Raw genomic sequence first — 22,363 nt, 5'->3', positions numbered from 1 at the left:
ACTCAAGTTTCCTTTTTCCTAGCTATTCTTACTAGGGAGGAAAATCCATCATATACATCTTACTGCCTCCAATGAGGAAAAAGCTCTCCACCAGCTCTTTCCTTGGAAGATCTGTTAGTGATGAAGGAGACCACTGCTCCCCAGCTCTTCAGAAGAAAGCAGTGTTCATCTCCAAAATGGGATCACACCATGTTCCACCTTCCTCTGCCCTGTCCTGTCATTCCACTTTTTTCTCTTGTTTGAAAGCAGCTCAACTTGTTCACAGCATCATAAAGCTACTCCTTGGGATGCTGGATGCTGAGAGCAGGCAGAGGGCAGAGTTGCTCTGTCTTAGATGCTAAGACAGAAAAACTTCCTGGAAGCCTTAGCGAAGGAGACAAAAGTAAAATTTTCATGATGCTCCAGCTTTCTTCACGAGCTTGGGGATGACAGTTCTGAGGGAGCAGATCCCCACCCTTGGCTCCTCATAGCAGACATTCTCCCTGCAACTGACCTGCTCCCAAGCAACCAGGTAGAGGGGTGACTTGGCCTTCCTTTGTGTCAGGGGCCCCAGTATACACAGGTACTTTTAGAGAAGGCACTACAGGCAGAGCTTGTGCTCATGGGAGACCTGGCCATAACACAGTTTGTGTTCTGGCCATTTTCTTGCTTCCTGCTCCCCATTCTGGCAAAAAATGACCTGTTCTGGGAGTCTCTGAGCAATTCAATGTCATCAAATGCTATGCCTGCCTGCTCCTGCAAGGTTTCTATGTTCAGGTACTGGCTGCTGTATTTCACCTCCATGGAGAGCAGGGCTATGGGGCTGTCACCTCAGGCATCCTGTCCTCCACACCTCTTCCTTGTCAACAAGGAAGAAGTAGACATTGTTGTGGAAGCAGTCACCAGATATGCCAGCCTTGCTCAAGACCTTAGGCTTATCCTTCAGCTTCCTGGTGGAAGAGATGAAGGTGCTGCTGATAGTGGAGATAGCAGCCACCAGCATTCTGGATCTGGTCCAAGCATTGTTGGATAGTGCAGAAGGATGTGGCTACAAACTCAGACCTATCTGTTTTCTTCATGCTGATGTAGAAGTCCTCCAGGTGTTCACTCAGCTTCACTGCTGGGATCTGGAACAAGAGGAAGGAGAAAGATGTGTCAAGGTATTTTCAGAAAGGAAATGCATCACATGTGGGAAAACACATTTAGGGCTTCTCTGTGCTCTCTGAAGAACCCTGCAACAGCATCCATGCTTCCCCAGAAATTTATTTCTTGGCACCCTTGGAGTTTTGGGAAGAGGCTGCAATGAAACGCTGTGGTGTAAAGGGTATTCAAACAAATCAGATGCATTTCACTTGCTGGTGCCACTTTCCCACCAGCTGTAGAAGTCCAGATTCAGAAGAAAGGAGCCAAATTCCTGGCTTTTTTTGAAGCGAATGAAGGTTCCAGTTACACTGAAGTGTGACTGTGTGCAAATGTGTGTGACCTACCACTTGGGTGTAATACTCTGTACTTTCACAGCACCGTGGTACATATGGAAATGGATACTTTTCAGGTAAAGAAGGAGGAGAAGTAGATGGAGGAATAAGAAGAGGAAAAGAAGAAGCAGTAGCAACTTATTCTTTTAGCCATGAGATGTCAGTATTGCAATCAGACTGCCAGTCTGGCTGCTTTTGCCTGTCAATGTCTTAGATCAACCTAACAGAGAAATTTACTTACAAAAATGCGAGCAAGGTTTTTATACTTTGGACCTTAGACAAAGTCCTTATTTTTGGGGTGAGGTGAACACTGATGTTTCTGGGAGTTCATTTTTGGAGACAAGTTCTGAAATGCTCAAGATTACACTGGCTATCTCTAGAAGCAGAAACCCTACCTTAGGGTAACAGCAGGAAATTTTGTCATGTAGAGCATGAGACTAAGGTTGTGCAGAAGCGTTATGTACAAAGAAATCTTTAGCATCACCCTGGGTTTCAAAGCTACTGGCTCAACCACAAAGGAAACAGGGTGTGAATTAGAAGAGGTTACAGTTTTATTGAGAGAAACTTGGAAAATCCCCAAGACCACAAGGACATAAAGAAGGCTGAAAATGCATCTCTTTTAAATTTTATGATAACTTCATTTCACCAGAGGGGCTGGCTCCCAGCACTGAGAAAAACAGTATTTTTCTAAGTTTCCTGACCTTAATGATGTCCATGTAATCTCTGAGTCCTTTGGTCGTGCACCAGTATCTCCACACACTGAGAGCACAGGGGTAGCCTTGGTGGTGTTGGGGCTCACAGCATCGGTACACAAGTACTTGAAATCATCATCAAAATTAAATTGTTGTGCTTATTTGAATATACTAGAAAACAAATAAAGAAAGGGCATAAAAATAGCTTGTCCTAGTGACATGCTGCCACCATTGCTGACTAGTAGCAACTTAGTGTTTTTCACAAAATGTGCAGGATTTAAGAAAGATGATCTTCCCTGATGATTTTTTAGGAGTTTATGTGCTGAAAATTCAGAGGCACCAACACGAAGTCACCCTAGTGTTGCTGCAAGGCTAAAAATGTACTGTCACACAGAGCCAGTAATAGAGAGGAAATAACACAGTGACTTTTGCCTTGCTGTAGAAACCATGGAAGGATGGCAAAGGCAAATGTTTTTCCTTTTTTAATTGACCCTGGCACCAGGGAGAAACTCTCTCAATTCTTATACTGGCTAACACTGCTGCCAGTGCATCTCTCCACCACGAGTGTCTGTTCAAGCTGGACAGGCAATGCTAGTCAAGTAGGATTTTCCACTCATATACACTTTCTTCTCCCTATTAGACACAACAAAACAAGACCCTGTTGCTTGAGTGGACCAAAGGCAGGTGCATCACATCATAATGAATACCATGAGTTAAATGAAGACAGACAGTGTGCATTTCATAAATGGAGAGCTTCAGCCCTACAGGCAGGAACAAAAAGCAGGGGATTGATGGAGAACTTCTTTATAGATGTTCAGACACTTAATATCCTTTATGAAAGAGTAATGCATTTTTACGATACCACTATAATTTTATTATATCTACTATACTTGGTCTACTTTTTATAGAGCTGAAACTAATGGGATTTTGCAGCCCAATGAATTTAGCAGTGAGAGGTTGCTCTGAACATTCATGCACTGCGATCCCCACAGTGACTATCTCAGTGTGGCAGGAAGAGGGAAGAAGTGGTACACTCAAGGTCAACAGGAGGGAGATGCTGGATTTCTCCTTCTAACCTTCAAATTTTTGGCCACTGCTGACTGTTTCTGTAGCCCCAGAGGTGTAATGCTGCACACTGGGAAGACGTGATTTTCAAAAGAAGTTTGTACTGTTGCAGATTTTGCTGTTAATATAGTATATAAAAGGTAAAGGAACTGCATAAACCCAGCTGAAGGACGCACTGCAAGAAAATCAAGCTGGAAAGCTGAACAGATGAGCCCCGTGCAGGCTAACAATGCAAGCACATTGTCTAATCCTCTCAGCTCTGGACTCTTCTGTAAAAGGAGTCCTCAGTCTGTGGCATGCATATTCCTGACAGCCCAGGGTCTCCTACTAAAGACTCCAAGAAAGATTGCTGGAAAAAAGCTACACATAGGGCACATGCGATAAATGCACATTGCTGTGCAAGCCTGTCGAGGGGCAGAAGTCTCATGAACTGAAGGGACCCCCCTCTTCTTCTGCACACTAGTCAGTGAACAAAAACAGGACTTCCTTCCACCTGAAAGGTAGGCTGCAAGTATTTTTCTAAACTAAGCTGTGTTTAAAACCTTTGCTCATGGCAAATGTTCCTCCTCTGTCTGTGTGCAGCCTGGCAGCCACTTGATGAGCTATGTGTGGTGAGTGGACAGCTCTGCTAAGAAAGGCCAGAATGCTCACAGAAATGATGAGCTGGTCTCTCACCAGCAGTCTCCTTGACAAAGCTTTGCCCTCTTGTGCCCTTGGGTCTTGGTACAACCCTCTTGCAGTGACTGTTCAGGCACTGCTTTTGCCCTACATGTTCTCCATAGAGCTTTCTAACTCTGAGGATGTTTCTCTGCCCAGTCCAGGATCAGTAACATTCAGCCCCACATTTCCTCACAAGCTCCTTGCCATCTCATGAGCTGTGACTGGCTCACAGTAGCTCATACAAGGACTACTTCTGAGACACCCAGAGCAGTTTGGGAAACAGCCTGATAAAATCAAGATCCTAATCATACAACCCCAGTTGTCCTGAAAGATATAACAGCTCCAGCCTCACTGACATTCTCACACTGCAATTAATCCCACTTAATTAACTTCTGACAGGCCTTGGTGTAAAAATTATGGTGGTTGTTTCTTGAATCACAGTATCACTCAGGCAATTTATTGAACTGCAAAAGGAGACAGAGACTTAGATTGCTTCTGGCTTCCCAAGGCAGGATTTATCAGGTGCTAGGAAATTAAGTCCTAGTTCCCACTTTCTCCATATTCTAGATTTTCAAAATTGGTGTGTCTGGTTTGAGCTGAGCTCTGATACTTGATAGTGCCCACACTAGCAGCTTCTTATTAGTTCTATTCAGTCCTGAACAGGAACAGTGAGCCAAGTGCTTCAACAGATCAGGGTACACAGGTGGCCATTCAGGAATGCTTCATACCACATGCACAGTGATGCACATTAACATCTCTATCAGTTTTTCCCTTCCTTCCCACCTTGTCCTCATAAACAACAAAAAGCGGCATGAATTGGTCTAGGGCTTCGGTGTGTAGCGAGATCAGAAAGCAATGGCTGCTGTGAGCAGCATGCAGCTCTAATGCTTGCAGAAAAGGAGTCTTAGCATAACAAAATAAAACTGAAATAAAGTTAGGGTTTTGTGACGGCAAGCATGTATCAGCTACCATCTGTAAGGGTATTGTATCATCAGAAGGCTCGAATAAGAATTATCCAGCTTTCAACTCCTCCAGGAAATATAGCATCCTTGCTTCTGGGGTTTTGGGGGTTTTTTGTTTGGTTGGTTTTTTTTAATTGGCATAAATTGTTTTTTTCTGGCCCAGAAGAAAACAGTTTATCTTTTTCATTCCAAACAGTGTGGAAGATTCCTGGAAAGACTGGGATCTTGGTTCAATATCACACCAGCTCATGGGCTCTGTTTAAAGATAAGCCTTCGTTCCTGACTTCAGTGGCTGCATACCAAATCACAAAGGTCTTTGTGCAGCATTGCCTGTCAGCAGCCAGATGATGCTCCAAGCATTTGAAATTATGTCTGAACTCGTCGTGGAGTTCTTGGAGTACTGTTGCTCTCTTGCTTAGCTGTCAAGTAATTAGGCTTTTGAAAAGAATAGATTCAATTAGTGCTAATTGGAGTATGACATTCACTGTCACTGGTCTGTAAATTCCAGAGATAGTCTGATCTTTATTGCACTTCACCTCCATTTTTATTCTCTTACAATAATCTTTAAGAAGTCTGGTTCTGCTGCATTAGAGATTGGTTTCAGTGTCTGTACAATGTTTGCTACTATTGTAGTATGACTTCCTATTTTTGATTTTTAAAATTTATATTGGTACAGCCTTAACTTACAGAAATAAAGACCATTTAAAATAAATCCTCATGTATTTAATAAACTTTTTCTAAATTTTAAAACAAACTGTTGGAGCATCACCAGGACATACTAACAAAACTACATCCTTACTGAATGTACACAGGAGTTCTCACTGGGACCTGTCAGATGGAATTTGGAAAAGCATTAAGCAGCCAGGAACATATGTCCTATATCCAGAAGAGCCATGCAATCACTGTTGCTCTGTGTTACAATCACATCAGCACTAGATGGTTCCAGATCAAGTCCCACAAGACTGAATTTTTATGTGAGTAACTCACAGTCTGCCTGTGCAAACTCAGTGCCACTCTAGGTGCATGAATAACTGATAAAGGAGGAGATCTTGCACCTAAATCAGAGTCCTGCTCCCTCAGCCCTAAAATGCCTTTTGTCTCCCTCTTCCTGGATCTTCCTGGAAGGTTTACTTTCTAACCACACTTGGGGGTTTTGGGCTAGCCATGTGAACACACAGCACCTGAGCTTCATTACCTTCAGTAAGGAAGGTTCCTTTGGGAAAGTTATCTGTGGTTTTGGTTCAGCTGATGCCATACTCATGGCAGAAGCCCTGCAAAATCAACACAACACTGCCATCTGTGCAGGCACAAGCCCTCTTGCCAAACTTCTGTCACTGATACAGGAAAGAAAACAGAGATACAGGATAGAAAACAGTGCCGAAACATGCACACACCCTACATCTATGCAGACAACTGTGTTATTATCTGACGGTTTGTGGGTGTTCCATGCCAGACCATTTAAGTTGAAATCTACATGGTAAATGTCTGGACACCTAATGCTCTGCTCCATGCTGATGCTGGCAGTTGCACTGTGCATGTGTTTGGTGAGTGGAGGACCTAATAAGGTGCCAGATGAGCTAATAAGGTGCCATCAAAACTGGTTAGATCTCAGCTCTGATGTCTCTTTCCATCTCTGCATGGTCCCCTTAGAGCAAAGGCAGTTCCTCACGAAGAGCCTGTTGCTGCTCATAAGGCAAATTAGTACTCACTTTCTCAGTGGCACTGCATCAGAAAAGCCAGCATCTGTCTTCATTCTCCCTCTGTGGAGGCAAACATACTAAACTCTCCCCACAACCACTCTAAATAAAGAGGATAAAGATATCTGCAGTATCTGGAGGTTACTAAAATCCCCAGATTCTACTCATCTTTAACTGTCTTTTACTTGTTTTTGTGGTAGCACGTGCAGCAAAGACACTGACACACACCACAGGCTCCTATCAGATCCCACTGTTGTCCAGAAAGAACAAGGACTTTAGATCCTGTTTAGAGGCCACCCAGCTCTCATTGGGTGAGCCAGGACACACTTCCTGCTGGCTTGCAAGCACCAGGGCCTGATGCAGCACCAGTGTGGCCTGACCAATTAGTGGTCTGCTGAATAGTTTCATAACCACTTTTTACAACAGTGTAAACAGACCTGTCTCCAGGAGGGGCTCTAGACCCATGAGACTGAAGAACACAGATGTTGTGGAGAGGTGACCCCCACAGCGGATGGCATTGCAGAGGAGGATACAGCTTAGCTCTCTGTTTTTGTAGGATGGGCAATGTTTGTCTGCTCAATCATTTTCTCATGCAACCCTTTGCACACGAGAACTTTTGGCCACCCTGAGCCTCCAGGGACATTTCTGAGTGTCTCTCACCAAGGTCCAAATACACAGAAATCTCCTTTCCACTGCAGATAAATGGCATCATCTTGTATGACAGAGTTATTGGTTCCATGGCTAGCAGCATGCTATCTCCTCAGCACTCAATGCCTCTGCTTGCCTTTCCCTAGGTACATATTTGAAGCATGTTTTTCCAGTCCTGTTCCATTTACTATTTTGTGTGGTGTGGTGGTTTAAAAATAGCTGGGAATTGAACTCCAAATAAGCTGTTCCAGTTCCCACCACTATTCTTCCAGTGAGAGGGACAAAGGCAGATATGGGTAGAGAGAACAATTTACTGAAAGTAAACAGCAATGGAATAAGAAACAGACAATAACAGCACAATACTAATAACAAAAGTATGCCAAAAAGAAGGTGCTTTACACACAAAAGGGGTTCCCCACCTCGACTCAGTCTGTGTGACTGCTGAGACAAAGTCAACACGGCAGATGCTCTCCCCAGATGGCGTTCTCTGTCCCCGCACACAAGACAGTGAAAAACAATGATGGACAAACCCCCCAAAAGCCAGAATAGTCTGTGTTCTGTCACCTGCTTTCGACCGCTGGGCTCGGCTGTGCTCAGCTGTGCTCAGCAGCATCAGCTCAGCTCAGGCCCTCTCTGCTGGGCTTGGCTCAGCTGGGCTCAGGCTCAGGCTCGCCTCCATTCCCCACGGCTCTTCCCACACCATTGCCATGGTGCTCTGCTGGGCTCAGCTCTGCTTGCCGCTTGGGGTTGCATTCTTCCTGAGGGACAGGAAGGGACTGACAGTGGCAGGAGAGGGACAAAGTCTGTAGTGCTGGTCCCAGAAACTTCCCTGAGGAAGAAACAGAACAAAACACTGCTGCTTCTGTGGCGTGTTCACTTTTTCTCCTGCTGAAGCCACGGCCCAGCAATGATGTGGGTGGTATAGAATAGCAGCCCAGCTGTGCCCACACGGCCACAGGCTCCACCCCTTGTCAGCCCCTGCAAGCAAAACTCGGAGACATGGGCACAAGAGTAACTAAAGGTTATTGTAGTACACTGAGAGTTTTGAGGTGAGTAATCATAGTCATAGAAATGTTTGGGTTGGAAAGGACCTTAGAGATCATCGAGTTCCAACTCTGCTGTGGAGAGGGGCACATTCCACTGGACCAGGTTATTCAAAGCCCCATCCAGACTGGCCTTGGACACTTCCACAGTTGGGGCATCCACAGCTTCTATGTGTAACCTGTGCCAGTGTCTCACCACCCTCACTGTAAAGGATGTCTTCCTAATATCTAAACTAAACCCACACTGTTTTGGCTTAAAGGCAAAATCCTATCACCCTATGCCCTTGTAAAAAGTTCCTCTCCAGCTCTCTATAGAAACCCCTTTAGGTACTGGAAGATACCTATAAAGTCTTCCCAGAGCCTTCTCCTCTCCAGGCTGAGCAGCCCCAACCACCTCAGCTTGTCCTTGTAGAGAGGTGCTCCAGCACCCTGATCGTTGTCATGGCTCTCCTCTGGACTTGCTCCAGCAGGTCCACATCTTTCTTATGTTGGGGACCCCAGAGTTGGATGCAGTGTTCCAGGTGGGGTCTCACCAGAGCAGAGGGGCAGAATCCCCTCCCTCCCCTGCTGCCCACACTGCTTTGGATGGAGCCCAGGACACATTTGGCTTTCTGGGCTGTGGGTGCTCATGGCTGGGTCATGTCCAGCCTCTTTTCCACCAGCACCCCCAAGGCCTTCTCACAGGGCTGCTCTTGATCTATTCTCTGCCCACCCTGTGTTTGTCCTTGGGATTGCCCCGGCCCAGGTGCAGCACCTTGCACTTGGCCTTGTTTAACTTCATGCATCAGCCTGCCTCTCAGGTATCCCTTCTCCCCAGTGTGTCAACTGCACCACACAGCTCAGTGTTGTCAGCAAACCTGCTGAGGGTACTCTCAATCCGACTGTCCATGTCACTGACAAAAATGTTAAACTGCATTGGTCGAAATACCTGTCCCTGAGGAACTCCACTCATATCATGCTAGATGCAGGATTTTGTCTTAAAGCTTCTCCACGTGTCATTTTCTTACAGTTTTTTAGAGAAGTAGCAATAAGCATCTCATATGCTGCCAGTCTTCCGTGTGCATTCTCTCCCTGTAGGAATTTAGACCTTGGAACAAAGTGTCCATACACAAATAGCCACATCTTCTTATTCATAGATATCTTAGCTAGCCATCTGGGGTTTTTTTTCAGTTCTTTCTAAATAGTCTTCTATCAGTGGTGAAGGTTGTAACACAGTAAGCCACCAGGCTACACCACAAAGAAATGTTGTGGATCCTTTGAGGAATAGCTGCCTTTTTCCACTTCTCTTTGGTGTATACTGCAGAGCAAGCCACCAGCGAATTACATATCCAGTTTGCCACCTTCAAAGCTTATCTGAAGAGGCAACATGCCATAGTGTCCCTAAGCAACTTCTGCATCAGTTGCAGTCATGGTACCCTTCAGCAATGTCGTGAACACAACATTCAGATATATTCAGCCACAACTGAGCTCAGGAGGTTCTATCACTCTTGTGAGACCACCCTGGAGAGGCACTCCTGATTGCCCAAGCCAAATTCCTCAGAGCTGCTTGCCCTGCTACACCGAGGGCCTGGACAGTGCAAGACTGCACCCAGCATGTGGACACTGCTGCTGGTTATCCAGCCATTCCACTGGCTGTGGGAGCATGGCAGCTCTCAAAGCGGCAATCTGAGTTAATCCGTGTACAAAGGGAAAAGTGAAAGCAGCTGAGTTACCAGAATTTTGCCAATATGCTTAGCTGAATCTGCATTAAACACATTCACCATTAACCACCCACTGCCTACTCACTTTTAGACCAAGCATAAACTCATTAACTTCAACCTCTGTGAAGAGAGCTTAATGCCAGCTATAAAGCTTGATCCAACAGGTTTACTGTGCATGTGTAACAGACAATGAAAGCACCTGGTAGCCCCTGGCCATCACCTGTCCATACCTCACTTTTCTGTCTCTTCATCCAAAGGCCTTTCTTTCTTCCTTCCACTTGTCACTGGGACAACAGCAGGATCTTTGATAGGATACCTTTTACATGCTGTGCTAAGCAGAGTCCAGCTGCTAGCACCAAGCATCAAGAAGGGATTTTTTTTATCAGAATTTGCCAGGTGATAGGAATGCAGTCCCAGAATATCTGGTGAAAATCATGTTCCTCTATACCTTACCCATGGTGCCACTTGTCTCTTATTATCCTGCACTATCTTGCATTGATGTCCTAAAAACAACACACATTGTAGTTCTCCAGGTGGCAGTTTCAAGGGGAATTTGGCTTTTCCCTTTTTCTCATGTTCCTTTGGCAGAACTCCAACTGGAGTTCCTCTGACCTTCTCCAACACAGTTATCATCCTATGAACAGTAGCTCTGTGGAATTTCTTAAGGGATTTTTCATCTGGGATGTTTCACAATATAGGGGCTTTATTAGCTTTAGTTTTCTGGTCCTTTCATTTTAAAACCTCTTGAACAGAAAAACTTCATACCTGACAAGCAACTGTCTTAAAAAATACATATTCATGGATTCATACTTTATTCTAGATGAACTTGAAAACAAAATATCATGGAGAGCAGATCTTATTGCTGAAAGTTTGAGTGCAAAATAAATCATTTCAGACCGAAATTGTGCCTTGGAATTGAGGTTCAGGAAAATGACTTGCAAAAGGCTCTCCAAAATGGCTTTCAGACCTACTATACTGAGATTAAATGAGCACATGGTTCAAGTCAAGCTTGCTTTTAAGTACGTTCCTGAGCAGGGAAGGACTTACTTAAGCAATTGTTTAAATGTTTTCCTAGAACACAACCCCAGAAGTTAGGAGGGTATGACAGCAACTATTTCTTGGTGAGCCTATTTGCACTCTGCTGATCAAAATGCACCACAGGTGCATGGCAACTCCCCAGATATGCAGATACTCATGCTTGAAAAGCATGAGACACAGCTTGTGCTTTTTTTATACAACATGCTTCGAAATGCCCCCGTAAATTGTTTTCACTCGATTAAAGAAAAGAGTCAATTTTGCAGAAAACAGTTTATTAAATACATGAGACTTGGTTGCTACACCTAATTACAGACAAAATACTGTGAATAAAGCATGCACTTATCACAGACATCAATGACTATTTTGATTTATTTTAAATGGTCTTTATTTCTGTAAGTTAAGGCTGTACCAATATAAATTTTAAAAATCAAAAATAAGAAGTCACACTACAATAGTAGCAAACATTGTACAGACACTGAAACCAATCTCTAATGCAGCAGAACCAGACTTCTTAAAGATTATTGTAAGAGAATAAAAATGGAGGTGAAGTGCAATAAAGATTAGACTATCTCTGGAATTTACAGACCAGTGACAGTGAATGTCATACTCCAATTAGCACTAATTGAATCCATTCTTTTCAAAAGCCTAATTATTTGACAGCTAAGCAAGAGAGCAAACTCATAAACACTTAAAAAAAACCCCTCTTGATCTCTTTACTTTCTTCTTATTGAGGGCACTTCTGTACTCAAATACTTAAAGAACAGTTTGCAAGGAGACATTGTCGCAGACAACAGTACAACACACATTTGTTTACTCTATCCCCATTAAATAGTGGAATGTCCTGAAGAAGAAAAATACATCACAACCAAAAAAAGCAGTTCTCAACTGACACAAGTGACAGACAACTTTGTTGACTGTATCAGTCTTCACCTGTGAAGGACTTTACCCTGTATGAAGTTTGTGTCTTAAAAATATGCTGCAGGTGTGGCAATGTGACATTCACATGGGTCAAAACTTATCCAACTGAAAAAAAAAGCCCTGGAGACCCCATTGGGGATCTGATGCTCAAAGTAGGTTATGAAATCCTTCTTCATTTACAGCCACGAATCCTTTTTGCTTGTTTTTCTCATGTTGCTGTGCAAATACAGAAATAAGGTAATTTCAGGACAATGGGGTCAAACAGGTAACTGAAAATGGAATAGTTGACAATATTGCTCACATTTTCAGAAAATGATCCAGTAATCTCCCCCTTTCCCCCAAATTCCTAGATTTGCAGAGCTTAATGCATTAAAATGCATCAAAATATTATGTCTCCCTAATAAACTGTTGTTTATATAATCTCCCAAATGCAGAAGCAAGAGATCTGTGTAAGATGGTGCCCTGTGTACAGGCAACTGCATTTGGAGTGGAAGATATGTAACACTCCTCACACTAAAATCTCTGCCTTAAATAGCTGATTACAGCTGGGGCTTGCAAGGAGGTCTAAAAAAAGCTAAGTCCCAAATTCCACTGGGGTTTGGATGGATAATTCTCTCCTGGATCCTTTCAGCAGCACAGGCTAAACTATATTTAAAAGGAAAGCTGATCCTTCAATATCATGTACATCAGACAAAATGCAATTACAGGACTGACAGTATGTACACTGAAGGAATCACTGTGATTGGAAGGTGGTATGTAAACCTGCACACCATAAATAACATCTAGTTTGCATCTTGAAACTGATCAATTGTGGTGAAAAGCAAACAAATGCATCTGGAGACTGACATGCCATGGGCAGTAGGCTAGATCACGTCTGCACCTATAGAACCCTAACTGCATTTCCAGCATGCAAAGTGGGAATAAAGGATGTTGATGGCTTTTCTGACTCAAATCTAAGCTGGAGATAATGCAGATATACCTAGCTTCACAATAAAAAAGAAGAAGTTGGGGAAAACCTGCTGCTGTGTTGCAGGAATCTGACTCTGGTTTTTTGGCAAGTTAGGCCAACACACAGAAGAAGTTAGAAAGACCAATTGGTAAGACAATTAGTGCAATGGTGGGACCACCGAGAATCTGATCTACCTGTAAATAGAAGAAATGCAGGATATAAGACCATGCCTTGAATATTTAATATTAGGGCCACATAGGCAGGAGTTCTGTGGCGAGAAAGCCCTTCACTGATACTAATGGAAGCACATGTTCATATGTAAATGGCTACTAGACAACTAAAACAGTGGAGAACCACTCTGTAACTGGTCCCAGCTGGCTCCTCATCTGGTAAAATGAGTCTGAAAAAGCTTCCAGTTTTTAAAGGACAATAAAAGGACCTAACATTTCTGAAGAGAGCCCTGTTCCCTCCAGCTGATGGAAACTGAGGTGCTGCAAAAGGCTTCTCTTCTATCACTTGTGGAAGGTTTTAATCTTCAGCTGGGGTTTCTAAATTCATCAGGTTGTGGGGGACTGGCTTGCAACCCATTACACAGGATGATTTTCAGTGTATTCTGTATGCTTCCTTTATATTGCTTTTTGTAAATGTCCTGGATATCACTAAAAGGAACAACTACATGGAAAATTTTGGCATAAACTTCTTTATCTTTTGGAAGTGTTTTACATCACAAGGGCTGTAAATTTTCCTGCTTGGAGACAGAGATCTTCAGACCAATACTTCTAAGGAAGAATTCAATGTACTCTAATTTTCCCCAATCACGCAGTTTTTCTGGTAACTTTTGATTTGAAAAGCCTTTTCAAGATATGTAACAGGCTTTCATGTCTCAATAGAGATGGAAAACTGATGGCCAGTCTCTTCTTTTTTCCATACAAAATCCTATCTTAAAAGACCAGCCTAGGTACCGTTAACCATGCCTGGTGGCTGGGAAATGCACCAAAGAGGTGAGTATCTCACATTTCCCACTTGCCTGTTTCTGTTGTATGAGTACAGTATGAAACAATTTCAGCCTGTCAAAATCTTACAAAGATCTAAACAAACGCATACGCTTGTGTGTATTTGCAATACTGCTAGATTTTAGGCAGAGGGTAGGAGAGGAACTGAAAACACAATGTCAGAATTTTGATAAACAGGGCTTGTCTGCCATGGGAGCAGTTGGAAAGAACAAGACCAAAAGTCTTGGGCTTGAATTTCATCCAAGTCTCATTTGGCAGCAATGTGTCGCTTCAGCAGAGGCAGAGCAGAGACCGGAATCCACCACTTGACCAGGCTGACACTTGTTTACAAGAGCCAGCTCACAACTGCTGAGAGCTTACAGTTTCTTATGGTAATCAGAGGACTGCTTTAATTAAATAGCATTTTAGCATGCTCCAAAATTACTTGAGCAGACCCAGCTATTCACTAGATCTGTTACCAACAGGAACATTTGGGTGCTACACATTCCTTCATACCCCTCACAGTTGGCAGACTACTGCTGCAGGAGGTGTGGCAGGAGAAGATGGCTTCTTTTCAGCTCTATTAAAGGTTTTCCAAATAAAAATCAATGGGAAGACACTTTAAAGAAAGATGGAGAGTTAAATATTATTTTTTCCTTTTTTTTTTAAGCTTCAAGCTGGTAAGTGATCATCTGTGCAGACAAGATACTAGAAATTTGGCACATCCCATCTACCACAACATATTGATTCCTTCTACAGAAGGCACTAAATACTGGCGTAAACCAAGAAATGATCAGCAGAATGCAGTTTTAGCATGACACACAAAATCCTGCTAACTGGCACAGCTTCATAGTACAGTTTTCACTTACCTAAGATGGTGGTAATTATAGCAGCAATGGTTAGGATTTTTACAAGTACCACATAAACATACAAATGTCAGAACATCTAAAAAACATGCAGAATTCCAAGAGCAACATCACTGAATCACACAATGCATAGAATTATTACTGTTACTATTACCATTATTATGCAAGACAGTGTAATCTTTTTAATAAACAAAATATTTAACAAAAAACCCCTAGTTTTCTACAAACTGTTCCTTAAAAAAAAAAGTTGTTAAAGTCAGTGAGTGAGTGTTAGCCTTTTAGAGGTTTAACTCTAAGAATGAATTGGTCACTATGGAGAATTCACAGTTAGGTGGAAATTCAGATATACTTAAGCAAAATATATTTGTCAACTGCTGTTTTGGAAGAAACTGTGCTAATCTCGTCAATTTACAAAAGGCAAAAAATACATTCACATTAAAAGATTAGAAAGATTAAACATTGCATGCAGGGAAAGAAAATCCTTGCGTTAGCTGTTTCTCCTAGCACTGCTCACCATGAGACCAAAGGTTGTCATAGCAAAAATGCTTTTCAAAGGCAGAGTTAAAGCCTGCAGATAATTAAAACAAATGGAAAATGTTTTCTAATTCCACTGTAAAACAAAGTAGGACATTAAAGGATAAGGATTACGCTTGCCTTCTTTAGAAAAAAAGACAAAAACTTCCATTGTGTTTGCCAGGCTTTTCCACTGCCTTTCCACTGCCTTTTGTTGCACTTGGATGTTCTGCCACTTCTTTTTCTTCCAGTATTGAATATCTGGTCTGCCTGGACAGGTATCGAGGTGAACCCTGATATGGATGGACCACATGGATAAAAACAAGCACTGACAACACATCTATGGCCAAGTGATGTCCTTTCCTGCACACCTCAGACTCATTTCCACTGGGGCTAGTCATGTGCTTGGGGGGAAGTGCAGGAGCAGCATGAGCTGGGTGGAAGCAGTGGCACAGGAATGCACTTTTCACAGCGCTCTGCAAAAGTGGCAACAAATTCTCTCTGGCAGCAGCACCACCCAGCTTGCAGGTACTGCCATAAATAGGTGCAGAATCAGGTCCTCACCATTTCCTCCCGACAGCTTTCAGACTTCATTAAGACAGTTCATTTCACATTTTGCCTGCACATCCCTGAATGCCTTGGATACTTCTGTACCTGTATTTCACATCCATGCACCCACCCTTGTGCAGAGGAACCCAGTCTTTCAAGCTGCCCAGAGAAAAAGCTCCTGAGGAAGGTAAAGCTTCCAAGACCTGAATCATAAGCACCAGGCAGAAAACAAAGGTCTCCACAAAGCAACTGACACTGCAGTCATTGTTCAGAGCACCATTAGCCTCAGAGACAACTAGGATATTTTTCTCCATACACAAAAGTTATCAAGATCAATTTGAAGCCATTTGGGATTGCCTTGCCTTCTATATCCACCATTGAAGACAGTAAGGCAGTGTCTCCTGCACTGGTTTGTTTTCAGGCTGGAAATTTACATATAATACGTGAATTAAATGTGTGATTGTAGAAGAGAAAGAGGAATCCCACTAGGAGCAATGTGGAACAGACCAAGGACTACATAAAGCTCCACATGATGTAGGCCAGCTGAGAACATGTTACAATGGTAACAAGGGCAGTCTCAGCAAGATTACAACCTTCAGAAAGCAGATCAAATTCTAGGCATGAGCAGTGTCAGAGAGTTGTACTTGTTCACAAAAAGAAGTGACAAAGTGGAAAAGATAGTATCTGTTGAATTAATTTTAACCATTTAGTTTTCAATTTTTGTCCTAAACATTTTGCATTTTCTTGATGTGTTTCCTTTCACTTGACTGTTTTGTTATTTTCTTGACACTTACAGACTGTATCAAACAGTAGTAACCAAAGAGTACTCATTGATGGATTCCTAAAGCTTTGTTTAAAAGAGCTAAACACCTCTTCTCATTCCAACTGACACTATCCCACTGAATTTCAAAGATAGCACCTACCTCACCAGCACCTTAAATGCTGTGAAAGAAACTTCTTTTAACTACAAAAGATCAGACTGAAATCTGAAATGGTACTGTTTCTTTAAGACAGTGATAAATGCAGTCTAATGAACGCTGAGCACAAGAACAAAAGATTAGCCAAAAGCATCCTAATCCCTTTGAAACAGCAAGTCCATTTTTTAATGCACAGACAACTCATTTAGTGGCATTTGTATAATAAAATAAGTGGAATTTTGTATGCATTACCAACTACCATTAACAAATTCAGTGAGAAAACAGACGAAATAAATTAATTGCTTGAAACAGAGACCCATCAGTTCCCGTAATATGAAAATTTTGTGGCAAACATCTTTTCCCACATCAGATTAGGAATTAAAGCTTTAGACATCACCACTGCTTCAAATACGTTCCACTGACAGGATAGTGTCAAACTTTTCAACAAGCTCACGGTGTCTCTGGGCTGTGGGGCTTCATGGCTTTGCAGGATTTTGCCACTGTAAATGTCTCTCTGCTGCTTCCAGGCAGAGTCAAGGTGCTGGAGAACAACGGCAACAGGGCTTTGCAGGGCGTCAGCCAGAGTGCAGTGGGGACGAACAGGCTGGAACCTGGTTTGCAGGAGTCAAGCTGGAGGCAGTGCAACCGTGCACCTCACTGGGGGCTCAGAGAAGGCCAGCTTGTCCTCAGAAGGGCCACTCCCTCACCGGCTGTAGTTATGCCCCTGTGAAAGAGGTGGAGCACTGATGTCCCTGGGGACCCTTAGCTTTCCAAAACCCTTGAAGAGATAAAGCACAGTCTCATGTGTTTGTCATATGCTATCCTTTAGAAAGTATCATCATTTAGTTGAGCTTAGGGCCTTCCCCCTTGGCTTGCAGATGCCCAGCTGATAGGCATGTCCTTGAAAAACAGCCTTTGGGCTCTCTGTTTTTGGAGAATAGTGCAGCAACTTTCATGCTGGCTCTGCACAAAGCAAAGAGATGTGCTGGGGGACACCAGCTATTATGGTGTCCCCAGCCACCAAGGCATGGCTCAGTATATGAGGATCATCACCAGAAAGCATAGTTCCAAGTTTTTGGCTGGGAATATAGCCATCCTTTACGATGGATGGTCTTGTCTCTCCATTGTTCCTCAGCATTGAGTGCAGATTCAGCACACACAGGAAAGCAGAGAAATAAGAGGAAATACATCCCACCCCTTAAGAACAAGGACAGCGAAAAAGCCATCTCTTCATGGTGACATCTAGCAAAGAACCCTCATTAAGAAGAGCAGACCCATTTCCTGCCATGTTTCATAGTGAGAAGTCCTTCTCTACCCTAACCGAGAGGGATGAACCAGCTCATTTCAGGCAAATAAAATGACAATTCTGCATCCTGTAGATTCTCTTTTTTAGCACACATTCACACTGCCTCTGGAAGTTCAGGGAGCTGGATGGATCCCAACGCCCTGTTGTCCGCACCATGAGATGAACTCCTCTCCATGACAGAGGGAGCCCAAAAGTTGCATACTGTAGAGGACCAGTCATCTCAGCCCTATTGCCAGTCCATTGTGTCAGTGGAGGGCCAAACAGCACACAGATGTTGGCCTGGTCCTCTGCACAGGAGTAAATTTAATCTCATTTCATGACTTGGAAGCCTCTCACAACAAGCAGAAGAGGGAAGGAGAGCACTTCCAGCATGAGAGATGCGAGCCTCCAGCGTGCTTGAACGCAGTATCCCACAACCCCGCATATCACATGCGAGGTGGTCCGCCCTGAGCATGTTATCCCCAAAGCACAAGGTCACTTGATGGGCAGGGCTCCCAGCCAAGAGCAGCCCTGCACAAAGCAGTCCCCATGGTGCAGACACCAGGAAAGAGGAATATTTGAGGATCAGGAATGTTGAGAGGAGAGGGGCTGTTGGGGTTGGGGAAGATCAGTGAGTCAATCACAGTCATTTGCAGCTAATTGTCAGACGGAATGATCAGCCTATGCACCACATGTGCTAGTCGGGTCAGTCAATGCACTTACGGGATGTACACAGACAGGACAAGAAAGGGTAAAAGATGAGCTGAACAGGAGGAAACCTAGTGCAACAGGAATCTGTTTCCTTTAAGGCTGTCTCAGTCCTTAGGGCAGCCTGGGCTCCAGAGTGACACAGCACCTGCTCTTTCTGATCCCCATCTTACCACCCCACATCGCTTGCGCAAACAGCAGAACAACATTTGGTCACAAACACCTAAGACACAAACACACAACAGTACAACATTGCTTGCATGTCATTCTCTACACAGCTTTCTAAGAGGGCAACAGTGCTGTAGAGACTGAATACCAGCACACAGCAGCTTCTAAAAGCAGCCTGAAAGTGTTGATACTCTTCACGAAGGAGAATGTGCAACAGGGACACAGATTCCCTTGTCAGATTATCCTCTATGTCAGTAGCCCTGACGCTGCTATCATAGAATTATTGCACTATGCAACTGAACAAGGTATGTGCTGTTATTTTAGATATCCCTTGGAATTTAGTTTACAGTGTAGTTCATGACAGTATTTCATTCTCCTGCACTTAAAAATACATTTTGTTGCATAAATACATTTTTGAAAATAAAACGTTTGCGACACCCAGATATCACAGACTTGAGTTCCAACTAACTGCATGACACATGTAACATTGTGCAAAACCACAATATCATAAATACATGCATGGATGACTAATACAACAGAGCTTACACCATCCAAAGTGTCCACAGCTCTGCCCATCTACATGTGCAATCACAAGAACAGATCCAAATGCATGTATTCTGCACAGCTGCATCCAGATCAGTCCAGTGACATCCATGTATAATCCCCATGTTTGACTCTTATTGTGGTGTCCTGAGAAGGCCACATGGGAAAGTCAGCACTAACATTGGTGCAGACTCCTTTGCACTGTGCAAGCCTGTGCTTTGGCACTTGGCCTCTCATCTTAAGTTCAAGGCCAGATTTTGCTCTTGGTAGCACTGAGCAAATATCCCTAAAGCCAGTAGATAATTCTGAAGGCATCCAATACATCTGCAAATGACCCATAAGGGTCTCAATTTGTATTATCCTTTTCATGGGTTTCCAATGGGATGCAGTAGTTGAGCCAGCCTAATGATGCTGGTAGGCAAATACCATCCTCTGTCTCCCCAGCTGGGTCTGCATCTCAATTTTTTAGCAGATTCAACTCAGTATGTTGTCAGAAAATTATCTGACTTCCCCCTTTTTTTCACTGTGTTTTTTTCTGGGACACTGAGTTGAAATCACTCACTGACAAGCTCTAACATCAAATCAAAGAAAGGTGAGTGGCAGGAAAGAAAGGAAGGAAAAAGAAAGGAAAAAAGCAAGCCCCATTTTGGAGCCAACTATCCCCATCTTAAGGAATTCGCAGCCTCACTATGGGGCAAAAGCTCAGCTTTTACATCGGAGTACAATGTAGCCAGGAGTGCAGCCACCCACCTGCAGTCCCTCACTGTAGCCACGGCCCTGAATCACCATCACACAGCCTGTGCTGGACAGGAGCAGGACAGTGTTTTGCCCGCTGCCCTTGATTTCATGGTAAGTGGTGCACAGTATCAAGAGCCAAGGTTGGAGACCACAGTTCTTCGTTTAGGCAGAGGGACAGGCTGCTAAGACTTGGCAGCACTAGCCCCTGGCCACACTGCTGTGTCTTAGCACCAGGGAAGCTGCACACCATCACTTGTGAGCTTGCAACTTGCTGCCAAAGCAGGTGCGATACCTTCAGTCGGAATTGCAAGTAACTGAGTTGTCCTCTCTTGGCTAAGATACAGAGATTAGGACACCTACTCTCCTACCAGTATGAGGCAAAACCATGAAAGTGGTTTAAATCTGAAGTCTCCCTCCCAGAGAGTTAACAACCTTTCACAGCCTTAATACAAATGGTAGTTAGATAAACTCCGGTCACTCAATTCCTTTAACTGTCCACAAATAATGACTGAACAATGGGTTGTATTAAATGTCCTCCAAAACTAGTAAGATTTTTTTTGTATGATGATACTACTTGGTTGTCATATTCTGTCCATATGTGTTTAACTTCTTCAACAAGTAGTCTTTGTGGGGCTGCCCCACCAGAACTTGCTAGGCAATCTGCCATCAGCACTGCTGGAGTTACTACAGATATCACAAAGCAGAACAGAACTATTTCTATAATCACAGAATGAGAGTATGGGTAAGGTTGGAAGGGAACACAGTGCGTCATCTGTCTGAAGCAGGGTCATCCTAAAGCACATGGCACAGGACTGTGTCCAGATGGTTCTTGAGTATCTCCAGCGAGGGTGAGTCCACAACCTCTTTGGCCAACCTGTTCCTGTGTGTGGTCAGAGAGATGCCCCAGTCCCTTAATCCTCTTTGCTGCTTTCTGCTGGACCTGCACCAGAGTTCCATGTCTCTTTTATACCAAGGAGCCCAGAACTGGACGCAGCATTCAAGATGTGGCCTCACCAGGGTTGATTAGAGGGGCAGAATCACCTCCCTGGACCTGCTGGCAATGCTCCTCTTAACGGAGCCCAGGGTACCATTGGCCTTCTTGGCCACCAGGGCACACTGCTGGCTCATGGAGAGTTTGTTGTCCAGCAGCACTCCCAGCTCCTCCACAGAGCTGCTTTCCAGCAGGTCACCCCCAGCCTGTGCTGGTGCCTGGGGTTGTTCCTCCCCAGGTGCAGGACTCTGCATTTGCCTTTGCTGAATTTCAGAAGGTTCCTCCCCGCCCATCTCTCCAGCCTGTCAAGGTCCTTCTGAAGGGCTGCACAGTACCCTGGGGCATTGGCCACTCCTCCCAGCTTTGTGTTGTCAGTGACACTGCTGAGGAGGCCTCTGCCCCTTCATCCAAGTCATTGATGGATAAGTTAAACAAGACTGGGCCCAGTACTGAACCTTGGGAGACACCACTAGGAACAGGCCTCCAACTGGACCCTGTGCCCCTGATTATGACCTCAGATTATGTTCAGCCAGTTCTCAATCCACTTCCCTGTCCACTCATCCAGTCCACTCTTCCTGAGTTTGCCTATGAGAGACAGTGTCAAAAGCCTCATTGAAGTTGAGGTAGACAAGATCCTCTGCTCTCCCCTCATCCATCGACGCAGTTGTTTGATTGTAAAAGGCAAATCAGGTTGGTCAAGAATGATTTACCTTTAGTGAATCCATGCTGACTATCCTGATCACCTTCTTCTGTGGACAGAGATGGCATCCAGAATGAGGCAGTCCCTCACCTTTCCAGGGATTGGGGTGTGGCTAACTGGCCAGTAATTCCCTGGGCTCTCCTTCCTTCCTTTTGAACACTGGGCCGACATTTGCTTTCTTCAGTCCTCAGGCACCTCTCTGTGACCTTTCAAAGGTGATCGTGAGCAGCCTCAGGTATAGTGTCCAAAAAGTCTCTTAGCACTTGTGGATGCATCCCGTCAGGGTCCATGGACTTGTGCATGTCTAGGTGTTTCTCCAACTCAACCCTCCTTTACCAAGGGAAAGTCTCCCTTCCAACACTCCTTTACCCTGGTCTCCTGGGTCAGAGCTCCCTGAGGGCTGGTCTTGCCAGTGAAGACCATCGCAAAGATGGCATTCAGTAACTCTGCCTTCTCTACGTCCTTTGTTACCAGGGTCCCCCCTTCATTTAGTAACAGGCCCATATTATCCTTCCTTTTCCTTCTGTTATTGATGTATTTGCAGATACCTTTCTTGTTGTCCTTGAC

General features: G+C 44.0%; 1 protein-coding gene across 1 annotated transcript; it reads right to left on the bottom strand.

Moving 5' to 3' along the window:
- Window positions 1-540: 540 nt before the first annotated feature.
- LOC309584851 (uncharacterized protein KIAA1958-like) lies at window positions 541-22,300 on the bottom strand (the record flags this gene model as incomplete). The annotated part of the gene is given in 6 exon segments (XM_082301149.1): window positions 541-811; window positions 813-973; window positions 975-1,106; window positions 2,156-2,226; window positions 2,229-2,271; window positions 22,166-22,300. Coding segments are annotated over 6 exon segments (813 nt in total).
- Between the last annotated feature and the right edge of the window lie 63 nt (window positions 22,301-22,363).

This window comes from Coloeus monedula (genome assembly GCF_965178545.1).
Source record: "Coloeus monedula genome assembly, chromosome: Z".
NCBI lineage: Eukaryota > Metazoa > Chordata > Aves > Passeriformes > Corvidae > Coloeus > Coloeus monedula.
This window is presented reverse-complemented; position numbering and strand designations above follow the sequence as displayed.